This window comes from Phyllobates terribilis, unplaced genomic scaffold, assembly GCF_046119375.1.
Source record: "Phyllobates terribilis strain yellow unplaced genomic scaffold, ASM4611937v1 Scaffold_11__3_contigs__length_659146591, whole genome shotgun sequence".
Classification (NCBI taxonomy): Eukaryota; Metazoa; Chordata; class Amphibia; order Anura; family Dendrobatidae; genus Phyllobates; species Phyllobates terribilis.
Genome location: NW_027362771.1, coordinates 479,667,203 through 479,684,512, shown reverse-complemented (window position 1 = coordinate 479,684,512; position 17,310 = coordinate 479,667,203). Strand labels below are relative to the sequence as shown.

General features: G+C 49.6%; 1 protein-coding gene across 6 annotated transcripts in view; it reads left to right on the top strand.

Annotated features, from left to right (window-relative positions):
• MEGF11 (multiple EGF like domains 11) overlaps nucleotides 1-17,310 on the top strand; it is a 752,211-nt gene that overhangs the window by 700,174 nt on the left and 34,727 nt on the right. For all 6 annotated transcript variants that reach the window (XM_073653441.1, XM_073653443.1, XM_073653439.1 and 3 more), the window contains one exon: nucleotides 14,927-14,983. In XM_073653441.1, the coding sequence (XP_073509542.1) occupies nucleotides 14,927-14,983 (57 nt within the window). The remainder of the gene's footprint in view (nucleotides 1-14,926; nucleotides 14,984-17,310) is intronic.

Sequence of the window (17,310 nt, the reverse complement as noted above, 5' to 3'; positions counted from 1 at the left end):
ATCTGTTTGTGCAGGTAACTATTACTGTGCAGAATTATTAGGCAACTTAATAAAAACCAAATATAATCACATCTCACTTGTTTATTTTCACCAGGTAAACCAATCAATATCAATGCACAAAATTTTGAAATAAACATTTCTGACATGCAAAAACCCAAAAAATGAATGATCAACATAGCCACCTTTCTTTATGATGACACTCAACAGCCTTCCATCCATAGATTCTGTCAGTTGCTTGATCTGTTTTCGATCAACATTGCGTGCAGCTGCCACCACAGCCTCCCAGACACTGTTCCGAGAGGTGTACTGTTTTCCCTCCCAGTAGATCTCACATTTTATGATGGACCACAGGTTCTCTATAGGGTTCAGATCAGGTGAACAAGGGGGCCATGTCATTATTTTTTCTTCTTTTAGACCTTTAGTGGCCAGCCACACTGTGGAGTAGTTGCATTCATGTGATGGAGCATTGTCCTGCATGAAAATCATGTTTTTCTTGAACGATATCGACTTCGTCCTGTACCACTGCTTGAAGAAGTTGTCTTCTAGAAACTGGAAGTAGGTCTGGGAGTTGAGCTTCATTCCATCCTCAACTCGAAAAGGTCCCACAAGTTCATCTTTGATGATACCAGCCCATACCAGTACCCCACCTCCACCTTGCTGGTGTCTGAGTCGGAGTGGCGCTCTTTGCCCTTTACTGATCCAGCCTCTGGCCCATCCATCTGGCCCATCAAGAGTCACTCATTTCATCAGTCCATAAAACCTTTGAAAAATCACTCTTAAGATATTTCTTGGCCCATTCTTGACGTTTTATCTTATGTTTCGTGTTCAAAGGTGGTCGTTTTTCCGCCTTCCTTACCTTGGCCATGTCCCTGAGTATCGCACACCTTGTGCTTTTTGATACTCCAGTAACGTTGTAGCTCTGAAATATGGCAAAACTGGTGGCGAATGGCATCTTGGCAGCTTCATGCTTGATTTTCCTCAATTCATGGGTAGTTATTTTGTGCCTTTTTTGGCCAACACGCTTCTTGCGACCCTGTTGGCTATTTGCGATGAAACGCTTGATTGTTCGGTGATCACGCTTCAAAAGTTTGGAAATTTCAAGACTGCTGCATCCCTCTGCAAGACATCTCACAATTTTGGACTTTTCAGAGCCCGTCAAATCTCTCTTCTGACCCATTTTGCCAAAGTAAAGGACGTTGCCTAATAATTAAGCACACCTTATATAGGGTGTTGATGTCATTAGTCAACACCCCTCCTCATTACAGAGATGCACATCACCAGATTTACTTAATTGGTAGTTGGCTCTCAAGCTTATGCAGCTTGGAGTAGGACAACATGTATAAAAAGTATCAAAGTGATCAAAATACTCATTAGCCTAATAATTCTGCACACAGTGTAGATACAGTAAAAAAAAGTTTTAAAATACATGAAAAAAAACAAAAAAAAAAAACCATAAAAGTTCAAATCACCTCCTTTTCCTCCTTAAAAATAAAGATAATTTAAAAATGAAAAATTTACGCATATGTGGTATCGCCAAGTCCATAAAAGTCCGATCTGTCAACGTATATACACTGAGCAAAAATATAAACGCCACACTTTAGTTTTTGCTCTCATTTTTCATGAGCTGAACTCAAAGATCTAAGGCTTTTTCTTTGTACACAAAAGGCCTTTTTCTCTCAAATATTGTTCACAAATTTGTCTAAATCTGTGTTAGGCCGGTTTTCATGTAGCACCCCGAGGACTCGGCTGCTACAGGGGTATTGCACCTCAGACCAGAGGTGTGGTATTCCACTCCCGGGTAAGGATGGAGTGTGGAACTGGGCTCAGATAGCTGCATGCACCACACTCACCCCATTTCCGGGGGACAGATCAACGGTACTCCCACCAGATAGATGTGCAGGTACGACAGCTTCTGTCCCTGGCTGGAGTGGGGAGGGGGGAGGAACATCCTAGTGGTGTAGGAGCAGATAGGGGAGGGACTCTGGGCATAGGTAGGAGCCCATTGGGTGCTTGTCACCTGGGCTCGGGTGTCAGAGGGAGTATATAAGGTGGGCACCATCTTAGGACAGGGTCTTTTTGGTCTGCTCTGTGCAGAGAGGAGCTCAGCCAGAGAGGGCTGACAGGGAGCTGTGGCTCCGTCTGGGCCCAGCTCCAGAGCCAGGCCTGAAGCAGAGAGAGAGAGAAGGAAAAAGGAGGAAGAAGAGAGACGCAAGGAAAGGCCCAGAGACGAAAGCATAGAGGGAACCCTGAGATCCCACGAGAGAACGGAAACGGGTGAAGGGTTGGCAGAACAGGGTACCGGATCCCAAACTGGTGGAGGCCAATTATCCTCAGCCAGGAACCGGAGGTCGTGGACAAGTTTTGGCACGACCCCTCGCCTTATCCACCAGGAAGGCATACCACGTATAGGGTCAGGGAAGCCGGGAAAGGTTTCACCACCAGAAGGCCCGAGGGAGCTGGACAAAGGTGGATCCCTGGTGGGGACGGCCAGTAGGAAGGAAGAGAGGGGAGCTCAGGACCACGCTCTGGAACTGCCTGGGAGTTGGCCGAGTCCCTGACCTGGTGGACGCAGCACGACTCGGGTGGTCCTACTGTGCACGGGCGACCTGGTAAAGAACTGTGAGTAAAGCTTTTGAAACTGCACTTCAAGCCTCCGTGTTTCGTCGTCGCACCTGCACCATCAGTACTGGGACACCCGCACCATCACTCCCATTGTCATCTCTAACATAGCTGCCCTGAGGCCTTACCCCTCCCGTTGGGGGTTATACCATCCACGCTGCACATCCAAACCACCGGCCTCAGCGGACTGCCCTGCAGCGGCGGCTTCATAGCCGCATTCAACGGGTGGCGTAGTCGGACACTAATACCATCATATCAATAACGCCACTTAGTTTGACACCCTGGGCACGGACCGGGTCACCGCCACGAGGACTACTACCCCTATCTGATCCGGCTCCGGGTATTCCCCGCGCGCACGCGCGCCGCACCCCAAACATGGCCCAGGGGGCGCGTCAACTTTGGCGTAGTCGGCAGGATTACGTGCCCGCAACCACCGGGTACTGCGTGCCTGAAGAAAAGTTCACATTTACCGCAAAAAGGAGTCTCCCGCCAATTCCAGAGGATTCCCGCCATCGGACGCCATCTGGGGTCGTTTCCCGCCGTTTGCCCGCCATCTGCAGTCTTTGCCCGCCATCTGCGAAGTTTCCCGCCATCGGGAGACGATTCCCGCCATCTGAGACGATTTCCCGCCCTGGCAGAGCGGACGCCATTATGGGCGTGCCAGAGGGTGGCAAGAGACCACCTCCCATCGTGGGCATGGTCCCAGAAGGGCGCCAAAAGCGGAGACCGCCCCCACCAGCCGAGACTACCACCATGGAAATGTCCATCAAGGTGGGGGGTCTGCCCCTGAAACTGACTGTCACTAAGTTGCCCCGGGACCACTCCCAAGGGGGGCGGATAGAGAACAAAACGGAGAAGATGGGTGCAGCCTGGAGGAGTCTGGACAGATCGCACCCGGGGATGGAGGAAGAGACAAGCGGTACCGACCCCGTGGTCCGGGGCCTGCTGCAGGCCGCCACCCCAGAAGGCCTGGTGGAGATCCTGGCACAGCTCCCCAGAGATCGGGAGCGTGCACAGACCGCGCTGGAGGCCTTGGCCCGGAAGATGGCCCGAGTACAGCAGGAAGCACTGGCCGAATGGGGGAGGGAGATGGCCCAGCAGGCTGGAACCCGCCAGCAGAGGACGACACCCGCAACGTGGAGCATGTCTGCCCCTGAGGATGGTGCAGGAGGGACGAAGGCCGGAGACGACGCCGCGGAGGGAGCCGCAGGGATGGAAGCAGGTAATGGGGACGTCACCACCCCGAGCCCAGTAGCCGAAAGCCTGCCCCAGCTCCCCGTCGCAGAGCCCGAAGTCCCACTCACCGCGCCCGTTGCCGCACCGCCACTGCTCCCAACTAGGCCTCAAGCGGCCGGAGCCGCGGTCACGCCCCCTTCCGCGCCACGCCCCTTGACCCTGAGCGCGGCAAAAGAGGAAGTGCCCCCGGCCTGGTCGCAAGGCCGAGTACCTCCGGGTGCCGCGGTCTCCATAGCACTCTCCTCCCGGAAGGTGCCATACTTGGGCCCAGATAGGATGCCTCCGGCCTGGACGCAAGGCCGAGCACCCCCGGGCGCCGCTGCCCCTACAGCGCCCTCTACCTCCACCGTGCCACCCCTGGGTGAAGATCTGTTTGCACAGCATACTAGCCCGGATGGGCTGCCCTTCGTTTGGCCACCGGAGTACATCAATCCCCGACTCCGGAGGGAATGGCCCCTGTGTAAGCCTCTAATCCCGGCTCCGGCGCCCGCCAAAATTGTCCCGCTCCCGTTGGAGGGAGCCCAGTTTGCATGGGACCCCACCGGTGAGAACCTAATGGGGTTTACCCAGGAGACCCGGGCGGACGCAGCCCGGCGTGAGGAGTGCTGCCGTCAACAGCTAGAGGTCTTCGGGAGAGAACGACGAGAGAGGCGGATCCGCGAAGAACAGCTGCAGGTCCGGAGCGCGGAGCAGAAACGCCGAGCCCGACGAAACCCCCGTGCGGCCCACGGTCCCCGCGCCACCGGGACCGTAATAAAGTTCCAGCTGGAGCATGGCTGGGGCTTTATTCGGGATCACCGAACCCCCGGCGACGTCTTTGTCACCCGCAGGGATGTCGAGAGCCACCTGCCGGAGGGACACCGCGGACGTGACCTCTACCCGGGTGATGAGGTCACCTTCACCCGGCATCAGTGTGCCAAAGGACCGTACGCCCTTCACGTACACCGGCTGACTGAGGAGGAGATACAATATGAGGAAAGCCAAGAGGACCCGGACGGGTCTGAAGACTACCCTCAGGAGGAGACAAGGAGAGGATACCGCTACTGAAGGAAGTAGCATAAACAAAGTACTGTATATAGTTACCCGTCAGGGAATGAGAACTGTTGCTGAAGATGTTGCTGAGTGAAGTGTGGTCCCCGTTGGGACTAGTGTGGAACTGTTTAAAGGAACTGTTTCCTGTGTGCCCCTATCCATTACCAGGCTGAGGACTGTGAGCAGCCATTTCCTTATTTCCCACTGGCCGAGGACTGAGAGCGGCCATACCCTGTAAATAGTTGCGCTTCTTAAGGCGCCCCCTACTGGTTTTATAGCGGAACTGCGTTTCTACTTTAGAACTAGAGACTGTTGCACTTTACCTGGTCACAAGTTGCACGGTGGCCAGAGATCAAGAACGTGTTGATCAAGAATGTTTTATATGAAAAAGTTTTTATGATGCTAAGAGAGTTAATGGTATTTTCTGATAATGTTTTCGTAATGTTTTATACCCGTAAAGTTAAGAGAAAAGTACCTCCCATAAAGGGATGTGTTGTAGTTAATGTCTTATATGTGAGTGCACTTTCAAATTTTTGTATGTTTAATTGTTTTGCTCTGTTTCAGCCCGAGGACGTGCTGTGGTTTACCAGGGGGGAATGTAGCACCCCGAGGACTCGGCTGCTACAGGGGTATTGCACCTCAGACCAGAGGTGTGGTATTCCACTCCCGGGTAAGGATGGAGTGTGGAACTGGGCTCAGATAGCTGCATGCACCACACTCACCCCATTTCCGGGGGACAGATCAACGGTACTCCCACCAGATAGATGTGCAGGTACGACAGCTTCTGTCCCTGGCTGGAGTGGGGAGGGGGGAGGAACATCCTAGTGGTGTAGGAGCAGATAGGGGAGGGACTCTGGGCATAGGTAGGAGCCCATTGGGTGCTTGTCACCTGGGCTCGGGTGTCAGAGGGAGTATATAAGGTGGGCACCATCTTAGGACAGGGTCTTTTTGGTCTGCTCTGTGCAGAGAGGAGCTCAGCCAGAGAGGGCTGACAGGGAGCTGTGGCTCCGTCTGGGCCCAGCTCCAGAGCCAGGCCTGAAGCAGAGAGAGAGAGAAGGAAAAAGGAGGAAGAAGAGAGACGCAAGGAAAGGCCCAGAGACGAAAGCATAGAGGGAACCCTGAGATCCCACGAGAGAACGGAAACGGGTGAAGGGTTGGCAGAACAGGGTACCGGATCCCAAACTGGTGGAGGCCAATTATCCTCAGCCAGGAACCGGAGGTCGTGGACAAGTTTTGGCACGACCCCTCGCCTTATCCACCAGGAAGGCATACCACGTATAGGGTCAGGGAAGCCGGGAAAGGTTTCACCACCAGAAGGCCCGAGGGAGCTGGACAAAGGTGGATCCCTGGTGGGGACGGCCAGTAGGAAGGAAGAGAGGGGAGCTCAGGACCACGCTCTGGAACTGCCTGGGAGTTGGCCGAGTCCCTGACCTGGTGGACGCAGCACGACTCGGGTGGTCCTACTGTGCACGGGCGACCTGGTAAAGAACTGTGAGTAAAGCTTTTGAAACTGCACTTCAAGCCTCCGTGTTTCGTCGTCGCACCTGCACCATCAGTACTGGGACACCCGCACCATCACTCCCATTGTCATCTCTAACATAGCTGCCCTGAGGCCTTACCCCTCCCGTTGGGGGTTATACCATCCACGCTGCACATCCAAACCACCGGCCTCAGCGGACTGCCCTGCAGCGGCGGCTTCATAGCCGCATTCAACGGGTGGCGTAGTCGGACACTAATACCATCATATCAATAACGCCACTTAGTTTGACACCCTGGGCACGGACCGGGTCACCGCCACGAGGACTACTACCCCTATCTGATCCGGCTCCGGGTATTCCCCGCGCGCACGCGCGCCGCACCCCAAACATGGCCCAGGGGGCGCGTCAACTTTGGCGTAGTCGGCAGGATTACGTGCCCGCAACCACCGGGTACTGCGTGCCTGAAGAAAAGTTCACATTTACCGCAAAAAGGAGTCTCCCGCCAATTCCAGAGGATTCCCGCCATCGGACGCCATCTGGGGTCGTTTCCCGCCGTTTGCCCGCCATCTGCAGTCTTTGCCCGCCATCTGCGAAGTTTCCCGCCATCGGGAGACGATTCCCGCCATCTGAGACGATTTCCCGCCCTGGCAGAGCGGACGCCATTATGGGCGTGCCAGAGGGTGGCAAGAGACCACCTCCCATCGTGGGCATGGTCCCAGAAGGGCGCCAAAAGCGGAGACCGCCCCCACCAGCCGAGACTACCACCATGGAAATGTCCATCAAGGTGGGGGGTCTGCCCCTGAAACTGACTGTCACTAAGTTGCCCCGGGACCACTCCCAAGGGGGGCGGATAGAGAACAAAACGGAGAAGATGGGTGCAGCCTGGAGGAGTCTGGACAGATCGCACCCGGGGATGGAGGAAGAGACAAGCGGTACCGACCCCGTGGTCCGGGGCCTGCTGCAGGCCGCCACCCCAGAAGGCCTGGTGGAGATCCTGGCACAGCTCCCCAGAGATCGGGAGCGTGCACAGACCGCGCTGGAGGCCTTGGCCCGGAAGATGGCCCGAGTACAGCAGGAAGCACTGGCCGAATGGGGGAGGGAGATGGCCCAGCAGGCTGGAACCCGCCAGCAGAGGACGACACCCGCAACGTGGAGCATGTCTGCCCCTGAGGATGGTGCAGGAGGGACGAAGGCCGGAGACGACGCCGCGGAGGGAGCCGCAGGGATGGAAGCAGGTAATGGGGACGTCACCACCCCGAGCCCAGTAGCCGAAAGCCTGCCCCAGCTCCCCGTCGCAGAGCCCGAAGTCCCACTCACCGCGCCCGTTGCCGCACCGCCACTGCTCCCAACTAGGCCTCAAGCGGCCGGAGCCGCGGTCACGCCCCCTTCCGCGCCACGCCCCTTGACCCTGAGCGCGGCAAAAGAGGAAGTGCCCCCGGCCTGGTCGCAAGGCCGAGTACCTCCGGGTGCCGCGGTCTCCATAGCACTCTCCTCCCGGAAGGTGCCATACTTGGGCCCAGATAGGATGCCTCCGGCCTGGACGCAAGGCCGAGCACCCCCGGGCGCCGCTGCCCCTACAGCGCCCTCTACCTCCACCGTGCCACCCCTGGGTGAAGATCTGTTTGCACAGCATACTAGCCCGGATGGGCTGCCCTTCGTTTGGCCACCGGAGTACATCAATCCCCGACTCCGGAGGGAATGGCCCCTGTGTAAGCCTCTAATCCCGGCTCCGGCGCCCGCCAAAATTGTCCCGCTCCCGTTGGAGGGAGCCCAGTTTGCATGGGACCCCACCGGTGAGAACCTAATGGGGTTTACCCAGGAGACCCGGGCGGACGCAGCCCGGCGTGAGGAGTGCTGCCGTCAACAGCTAGAGGTCTTCGGGAGAGAACGACGAGAGAGGCGGATCCGCGAAGAACAGCTGCAGGTCCGGAGCGCGGAGCAGAAACGCCGAGCCCGACGAAACCCCCGTGCGGCCCACGGTCCCCGCGCCACCGGGACCGTAATAAAGTTCCAGCTGGAGCATGGCTGGGGCTTTATTCGGGATCACCGAACCCCCGGCGACGTCTTTGTCACCCGCAGGGATGTCGAGAGCCACCTGCCGGAGGGACACCGCGGACGTGACCTCTACCCGGGTGATGAGGTCACCTTCACCCGGCATCAGTGTGCCAAAGGACCGTACGCCCTTCACGTACACCGGCTGACTGAGGAGGAGATACAATATGAGGAAAGCCAAGAGGACCCGGACGGGTCTGAAGACTACCCTCAGGAGGAGACAAGGAGAGGATACCGCTACTGAAGGAAGTAGCATAAACAAAGTACTGTATATAGTTACCCGTCAGGGAATGAGAACTGTTGCTGAAGATGTTGCTGAGTGAAGTGTGGTCCCCGTTGGGACTAGTGTGGAACTGTTTAAAGGAACTGTTTCCTGTGTGCCCCTATCCATTACCAGGCTGAGGACTGTGAGCAGCCATTTCCTTATTTCCCACTGGCCGAGGACTGAGAGCGGCCATACCCTGTAAATAGTTGCGCTTCTTAAGGCGCCCCCTACTGGTTTTATAGCGGAACTGCGTTTCTACTTTAGAACTAGAGACTGTTGCACTTTACCTGGTCACAAGTTGCACGGTGGCCAGAGATCAAGAACGTGTTGATCAAGAATGTTTTATATGAAAAAGTTTTTATGATGCTAAGAGAGTTAATGGTATTTTCTGATAATGTTTTCGTAATGTTTTATACCCGTAAAGTTAAGAGAAAAGTACCTCCCATAAAGGGATGTGTTGTAGTTAATGTCTTATATGTGAGTGCACTTTCAAATTTTTGTATGTTTAATTGTTTTGCTCTGTTTCAGCCCGAGGACGTGCTGTGGTTTACCAGGGGGGAATGTAGCACCCCGAGGACTCGGCTGCTACAGGGGTATTGCACCTCAGACCAGAGGTGTGGTATTCCACTCCCGGGTAAGGATGGAGTGTGGAACTGGGCTCAGATAGCTGCATGCACCACACTCACCCCATTTCCGGGGGACAGATCAACGGTACTCCCACCAGATAGATGTGCAGGTACGACAGCTTCTGTCCCTGGCTGGAGTGGGGAGGGGGGAGGAACATCCTAGTGGTGTAGGAGCAGATAGGGGAGGGACTCTGGGCATAGGTAGGAGCCCATTGGGTGCTTGTCACCTGGGCTCGGGTGTCAGAGGGAGTATATAAGGTGGGCACCATCTTAGGACAGGGTCTTTTTGGTCTGCTCTGTGCAGAGAGGAGCTCAGCCAGAGAGGGCTGACAGGGAGCTGTGGCTCCGTCTGGGCCCAGCTCCAGAGCCAGGCCTGAAGCAGAGAGAGAGAGAAGGAAAAAGGAGGAAGAAGAGAGACGCAAGGAAAGGCCCAGAGACGAAAGCATAGAGGGAACCCTGAGATCCCACGAGAGAACGGAAACGGGTGAAGGGTTGGCAGAACAGGGTACCGGATCCCAAACTGGTGGAGGCCAATTATCCTCAGCCAGGAACCGGAGGTCGTGGACAAGTTTTGGCACGACCCCTCGCCATATCCACCAGGAAGGCATACCACGTATAGGGTCAGGGAAGCCGGGAAAGGTTTCACCACCAGAAGGCCCGAGGGAGCTGGACAAAGGTGGATCCCTGGTGGGGACGGCCAGTAGGAAGGAAGAGAGGGGAGCTCAGGACCACGCTCTGGAACTGCCTGGGAGTTGGCCGAGTCCCTGACCTGGTGGACGCAGCACGACTCGGGTGGTCCTACTGTGCACGGGCGACCTGGTAAAGAACTGTGAGTAAAGCTTTTGAAACTGCACTTCAAGCCTCCGTGTTTCGTCGTCGCACCTGCACCATCAGTACTGGGACACCCGCACCATCACTCCCATTGTCATCTCTAACATAGCTGCCCTGAAGCCATACCCCTCCCGTTGGGGGTTATACCATCCACGCTGCACATCCGAACCACCGGCCTCAGCGTACTGCCCTGCAGCGGCGGCTTCATAGCCGCATTCAACGGGTGGCGTAGTCGGACACTAATACCATCATATCAATAACGCCACTTAGTTTGACACCCTGGGCACGGACCGGGTCACCGCCACGAGGACTACTACCCCTATCTGATCCGGCTCCGGGTATTCCCCGCGCGCACGCGCGCCGCACCCCAAACATGGCCCAGGGGGCGCGTCATTCACACATCCTGATATTTCTGGTACTGGAAAAACCAGCAGCGGAGATATCCGTGTCCTTGTGTCCGTGTCTACCTGTGTGGCAATCATGTGCCACCCGTATGCCACATCAGGATGACATGTATCTGTGCCTGGGAATCAGTTAGTGCTGTCCCAGGCGCCTGGTGCTGAACTGTACCGCTGATTCCCAGGCGCCGGGTGCTGAACTGTACCGCTGATTCCCAGGCGCCGGTACATGCCACACTGACAGCACACGGATGTCATCAGTGTGCAGATGTGTGGGATGTTTTGTGGCCTGTGCAGCGTGTAAAAAACGGACACAGTCCATGGAACACACTGACATGTGCACAGACCCATTCATTTTAATGGGTCTGTGTGTGTAAGTGTCTCCAGTATGTGTGGAAACTGTCACATCACGTACAGGAGACACTGACATGTGAAAGAGGCCTTAGTGAGCCCTTCTCCTCTGCCGAAATAATCTATCCACCTCACAGGTGTAGCATATCAAGATGCTGATTAGACAGCATGATTATTGCACAGGTTTGCCTTAGACTGGCCACAATAAAATGTGCAGTTTTACAGTATTGGGGGCACTGGGGGGGGGGGGGTCAGAAAACCAGTCAGTATCTGGTGTGACCACTATTTGCCTCACACAGTACAAGACACCTCCTTCGCATAGAGTTGATCAGGTTATTTATTGTGGCTTGTGGCATGTTGGTCCACTCCTCTGCAATGGCTGTATGAAGTTGCTGGCTATTGGTAGGAATTTGAAGACTGTCGTATTCGCCGATCCAGGTGGCATGTCTGGTGAGTATGCTGCCATGCAAGATCTTCGCACAGCCATTGAAGAGGAGTGGACCAACATTGCACAGGCCAAAATCAACAACCTGATACCGCCGTAATCGAACTGATGAGGAAAATCATACTGACAGGTAATTTTTGCCTCACAATGTATGCCGTGAAAACAATTCACAAAAAAACAATGTCAGAATTGCGTGTTTTTTTTTTCACAATTTCACTGTAGTTGGAATTTTTTTCCTGTTTTCTAGTGCACTATGAGGTAAAATGAATGGTGTCATTCAAAAGTACAACTCGTCCCTCAAAAAACAAGCCCTTATATGTCTATGTGGACCGAAAATTGAAATAAATTATGACTCTTGGATGAAGGGGAGGAAAAAACAAAAACGGAAATTGGTCATGTCGGGAAAGGGTTAACACTCCTAGTCTTAATATCAGGAAATGCAACTCAGACTGGGGACAAAGTCTAGAAAACTGAAAGTGATGTCACAACCGGCTCTCCTTCCCTCCAGTGAGCGCTGCACGCATTATCTCATCTTTTACTGCTGTACTTAGTGCCTTGGAGTTTGCCCCATCTGCCATTCTCTTCTTCAATTAGTTTATTTCGCTATGAATTGTTTTCAGTATTTTAGGTCACGGCCCCACTATCAGTATTTGGTCAGTATTTTTTCTCAGGAGTGGGAGCCAAAACCAGGTTAGGAACAATCGGAGAAAAGGTATAATAGAAACAAGTCACCAATTCTGCATTTATCACCCACTCCTGGTTTTGTCTCCCACTCCTGAGAAAAAATACTGACCAAATACTGACCAAATACTGATAGTGGGGCTGTGACCTCGTAGAAATATATGAAGCTATCACGTTGGGGTTAGGAGAGTCACCGGCTAGTCCGTGCATTGTTATCTGACATCAGACCTAATTGCACGGACATGTGAAAGAGCCCTTAGGGCTTTCAAGTTGTTTTTGCCTGCTTCATCATATGTGACTTTTAGGCCACATTCATATGGTGAGTTTTTTACCTCAGTATTTGCAAACCAAAACCAGGGGTGCAAGAATCATAGGAAAAGTATAATAGAAACACGTCACCACTTTTGTATTTATCACCCACTCCTGATTTTGACTTACAAATACTGAGGTAAAAAACTGACCAAATACTCAACGTGTGCACGTGGCCTTAAGAAGTTGCATCATTTGTTGCAAATTTACTTCAGGTTCCCCCCTGAACGCTTAAAAAATTGTTTCAATTTTTGCAATATTTTAGCAGGACATGTGAAAAAGTCACAAAACAGATTAAAGACAGAGAAATAAAGAGCATTTTTTATTTTGTGTAAAAAAAAATCATGAACCTGGTGGGCTATTTTGATGAATTTGGTGCAATAATGTCAGCAAATATCAAAAGACAAAAAAAGTATCTTCCAAAAATTGCAAATGATGAATCAGGCCCCTTTACACATTTTCTATCACTGACGTCCCACGTGCTTTATTTTGATTGTTTTTGACTTAGATATATTCTGTGTCACAGTATGTAATGCTGATTTATCTTGTAGAAATCTGCACTATTACCAGTACTCTACTTCCTGTAAAAAAAATCAAAAGGTGACCTGCTATTTCGGTCAGGCATAATCAACTCTTACGGGGCCTTAATATGGTGTGAATAGATCCTAATATCCATAAGACATTTTTTTAAGTTCTTTCAAATGCTGAAATATCTACCTGTTATCTATGTTCCCAGTGTGAATAGACCTTATTGTTCATCGGCGTAGATCCTATAATCATTAATTCGTTCCCGATATCCACTGAATATCATACAGTAAGGAAAGCCTTTCCAAAAAACACCATACTAACACGGGATAGTGCAGGCTCAGTGTCAGCGCTGGCCTGCTATAATGTATGATTGCAGATTTGCTATTTATTTTCGATTCCCCCCATAAAAATGAAACATTAAGGCTACGTTTACAAGTTCAGTATTTGGTCAGTATTCTACATCAGTATGTGTAAGCCAAAATCAGGTGTGGAACAATCAAAGAAAAAGTATAATAGAAGCTCGTGACCACTTCTGTATTTATCACCCACTCCTGGTTTTGACTTACTGATGTAAAATACTGACCAAATACTGAACGTGTGAACATGGGCTAAGGCTTTGTTCCCACAATGAGTGTTTGGTGAGCTTTTGATGCTGCAGATTTTCTGTACCTATTAGGTTACTGGCTTTTTTTTCATTGCGTTTTTGACACTGTGGGTTTTTGTCTCTTTTTGGTTGGTCATGCTTTAAAAAAAGTTGCTTTGTTTTTGCAATGAAAATATGCTAAGGCTGTGTTCCCACGATGAGCTTTTGGTGAGTTTTTGACATTGTATATTTTTGCTGCGTCAAAAACGTTGCGTCTTAAAGTTCCAGCAAAGTGGACGGGATTTATAGAAATCTGATGCCCACTGTGCTATTTTTTTACTTAGTGTAAACTGACCTGCAGTGCTTGTTTCAAATCTGTAACATGTTAATTTCTCTTGCGGGTACACAAAGTTTCATGTGCAGTTTTTCCCCATAGATTTAGATTACATGTGTAAAATCTGCAGGAAAAAAAACGGATAAAATCTGCACATGACTGTATCAGTAAAGTTTTGTCAAAGCCGAATACCAGGAAGTATCAAAATACAAAGCAGCTTTGTTTAAAACATGACACACCAAAAAGAGACAAAAACCGAGTCCGAAAAAAAAAAACACACTCAAAAACGCAATGAAAAAAACACAAGTAAGTAAAGTAATTTACATAATAGGTGCAGAAATGCTGCAGAAAATCTACTACAGCAAAGACTCACGAGGACATCGTGGGAACGTGGCCTTAAGGGTGAATTTATCACATTTTGTGCAAGAATTTTGGTGCAATTTGGATTATCTGTAGCTTTTGGAAACATTGAGAAATATTGTGCGCCATTTTTAAAAGAATCGATTCCTTGGCATTTTAGTAGCTTTTGATGTATTTGTAATATGCAAGTTTTCTAAAATGTCGCACAAAATGTTGTCAAATCACTGTAGCAAGGGGGTGGCGTAAAAACTGTAAAATCCATTCTAGACAGAAGCCTCACATCTAAAGATGAGCTAAGTTTGTGAAATGATGGGGCAATTGGATAGGTTTGACACAAATAACAGCAAAGCAGACAGAAGCAAAACGGACTTCAAAAATTCCTCTGATGATGAATTCTCCACTATATATGCCCCCAAATGATTAAAAAAATAAAAGAGCCCACATACAGCTACAGATAAATGAAGTTATTTTGGCTCTCAAGAGGTGGGATGAAAAATTGAGGTGGCCATAAAAGGCCAAAACTATCTAAGGTTTAAGGGATTAATATAAAGCTAACTTTTGGCTGTTGCATAACATCGTAACTAACAAAGCTCATCATGTACCTGCAACTAAATGAATTTGAGGATATTACTAAATTAATAAGGGTATTCTGCCTGATCAGCTTGGTTGGGCATATGGTCAATGGCGAGTTAGTGTTGAGACCTGGATTAGCCTATTCACGTATATCGAGCATTAGTAAACTGACATAAGTTATAGTGTATGTCTTTAGTCACCATTGTGTCATGTCTATTGCTCTAGGTGCATGCAGTATGGACAGAAGACAGAACACATACATCATGGAAAATGGCTTCAAAGGTAGGAACAAGGCAACAGGGGTGAGGATGGGCTGCATGACTGTCCACTGGAAAGGAATGGATTATGTTATGGTGACATAGTATGTGCATAAATACTAATAAATCCTATCGGTACAAAGCCGTCCCCATCCAATATCAACAGCTATTTAACCTAGTTGGTGCTGTAGATTTTCTAGTTTATTTCAAAACTAAAATATAAGTGCTACCCCTGCACAATTTATCCCAACTTTGGTGATACATGCGCTTCTCAATATGACAGACGACCATATTTTCAGTCCAACTGCTATCCGACAAAACAATGTTATTCTATGCGGCCATGCACATTTCCTTTTTTTTCTCGGACAGAGTCTGTTCGAGAATAAAATCATAGCATGCACAATATTCATCCGATATTCTCATGCAAATCAATGAGTCCGTGGAAAACATTGGACAGTACCTTGGATGTCATCCGAGTGCGTTGCGATTTTCACGGCCTGACAGAATGGAGAAGATGGAGAATTTTTTTTCCATCCTCTCCACATCCAAGAAAGTCGGATCACACTGTGATCAAACTCTGATCAGAGGGTGATATAGCATAATCGGCCCAATTCTCTCTGATAAGAGCAAATACAGTAGCGTGTTCCTAGCCCAATGCAGATATTGACACATGCTGATGTGCTGTGTTTGCTGCAGTCAGTCAGAGCAACCAAATTATTCCCATGTGACATGTGGAGGTGTGACAGACATCACTGTTTGCAGTTCTTGGTATAGTTGACTCCTGGTTCATATCCAGACCACCAATATGACCTCAGCAACGATGATCATCACCATTCTACAACACAACATTTGCTTTGATGATTTAGTGCAGGTTATATTTCAGGCTTGGAATATTTAAGTATGTAGACTAGGAAGTCATGAATTCAGAAATACGCAATCATCTAGAAAGGCCGGCGGTGACATTTTGTGGAAACAGGACATAGGGCATGTGGAAAAAGGTTATCATTTTGAGAAAAGGAGGTCTCATGGAGAAACGTCAGTGAATCAAGGTTGGTATAAAAATTATTTTTACTGAGTGTAGTTTTATATGGCAATGCCGTAAACCATTGCCAGACATCTGTGGTGGTGACTTATCTTCTATGAGAGAAAAATTGTGTTGAAACTCAACATGCCCAATCCTTATTTCAGCAATATCATCTGTTTGGGGGAAACGTCTAGAGGAACCCATACACATAGAGAGGTGTTTGGACGTCTGCAAACCCTTCAGAATTGTCTATATTTCTGCATAAATGTAACTTAAAATCCTCTTAGATGTTCACACAAGTCCTAAAAGTAGATAATGAGAAGCAAATATAAAAAAGAGTTAAAAATATTAGATTTTGTCATTTTTTAATTGTGGAAAATTATCCAATATTACTTGTCTGTGAGTGGCAAAAGTATGTGAACCTTTGCTTTTAGTATCTGGTGTGACCCCTTTGTGCAGCAATAACTTAGAGGAATTTCAGCCCATTCCTCTCTACTAAACTGCTTCAACTCTGTTATGTTGGCGGATTTTCTCCCATGAACTATTCACTTCAGTTCCCTCAACAACATTTCTGTAGGATTCAGGTCAGGATTTTGACTTAACCATTCCAAAGCTTTAACTTTATTTTTTTTTATAACTTTATAGTTCATTATTCTTTAACCATTCCTTTATAGAATGATTTGTGTGCTTGGGTTCTTGTCTTGCTTGATGACCCACATTCTCGTGAGATTCATCTCTTGAACTTACATCCTAACATTTTCCTTTAGAAAGTACTGCTAAAATTAAGAATTAATTGTTACCATAATGATGGTAAGCTGTCTTGGCCCAGATATAGCAAAGCAGGCCCAAGCCATGATGCTACCACCAACATATGTTTTACAGGGGATACTAGGTTTTTATGCTGCAATGCCATGGTTTATTTTTCTCCAAACATAATGCATTTCATTTAAACCAAAAAAGCTCTATTATGGTCTCATCCATCCACAAATCACTGTTCCAATAGCTTCTGGCTTATCTATGTGATCTTTAGCAAGCTGCTGACAAGCAGCAATGTTCTGTTTGAAGAGCAGGGTCTTTCACATTGCAATCCTGCTGGGCACCCCATTGTTGTTCAGTGTCCTCCTGATGGTGGACTCATGAGCATTTACATTAGCTAATGTGAGAGGCCTTTAGTTGCTTAGAAGTTACTTTGGTTACCTTTGTGACCTTGCTCTTGGAGTGATCTTTGTTGGTCGACCACTCTTGGGGAGGGTACTAATGGTCTTGAATTTCGTCTATTTGTACACATTCTGTCTGGCTGCGGGTTAGTGATGTCCAAACTCTTTATA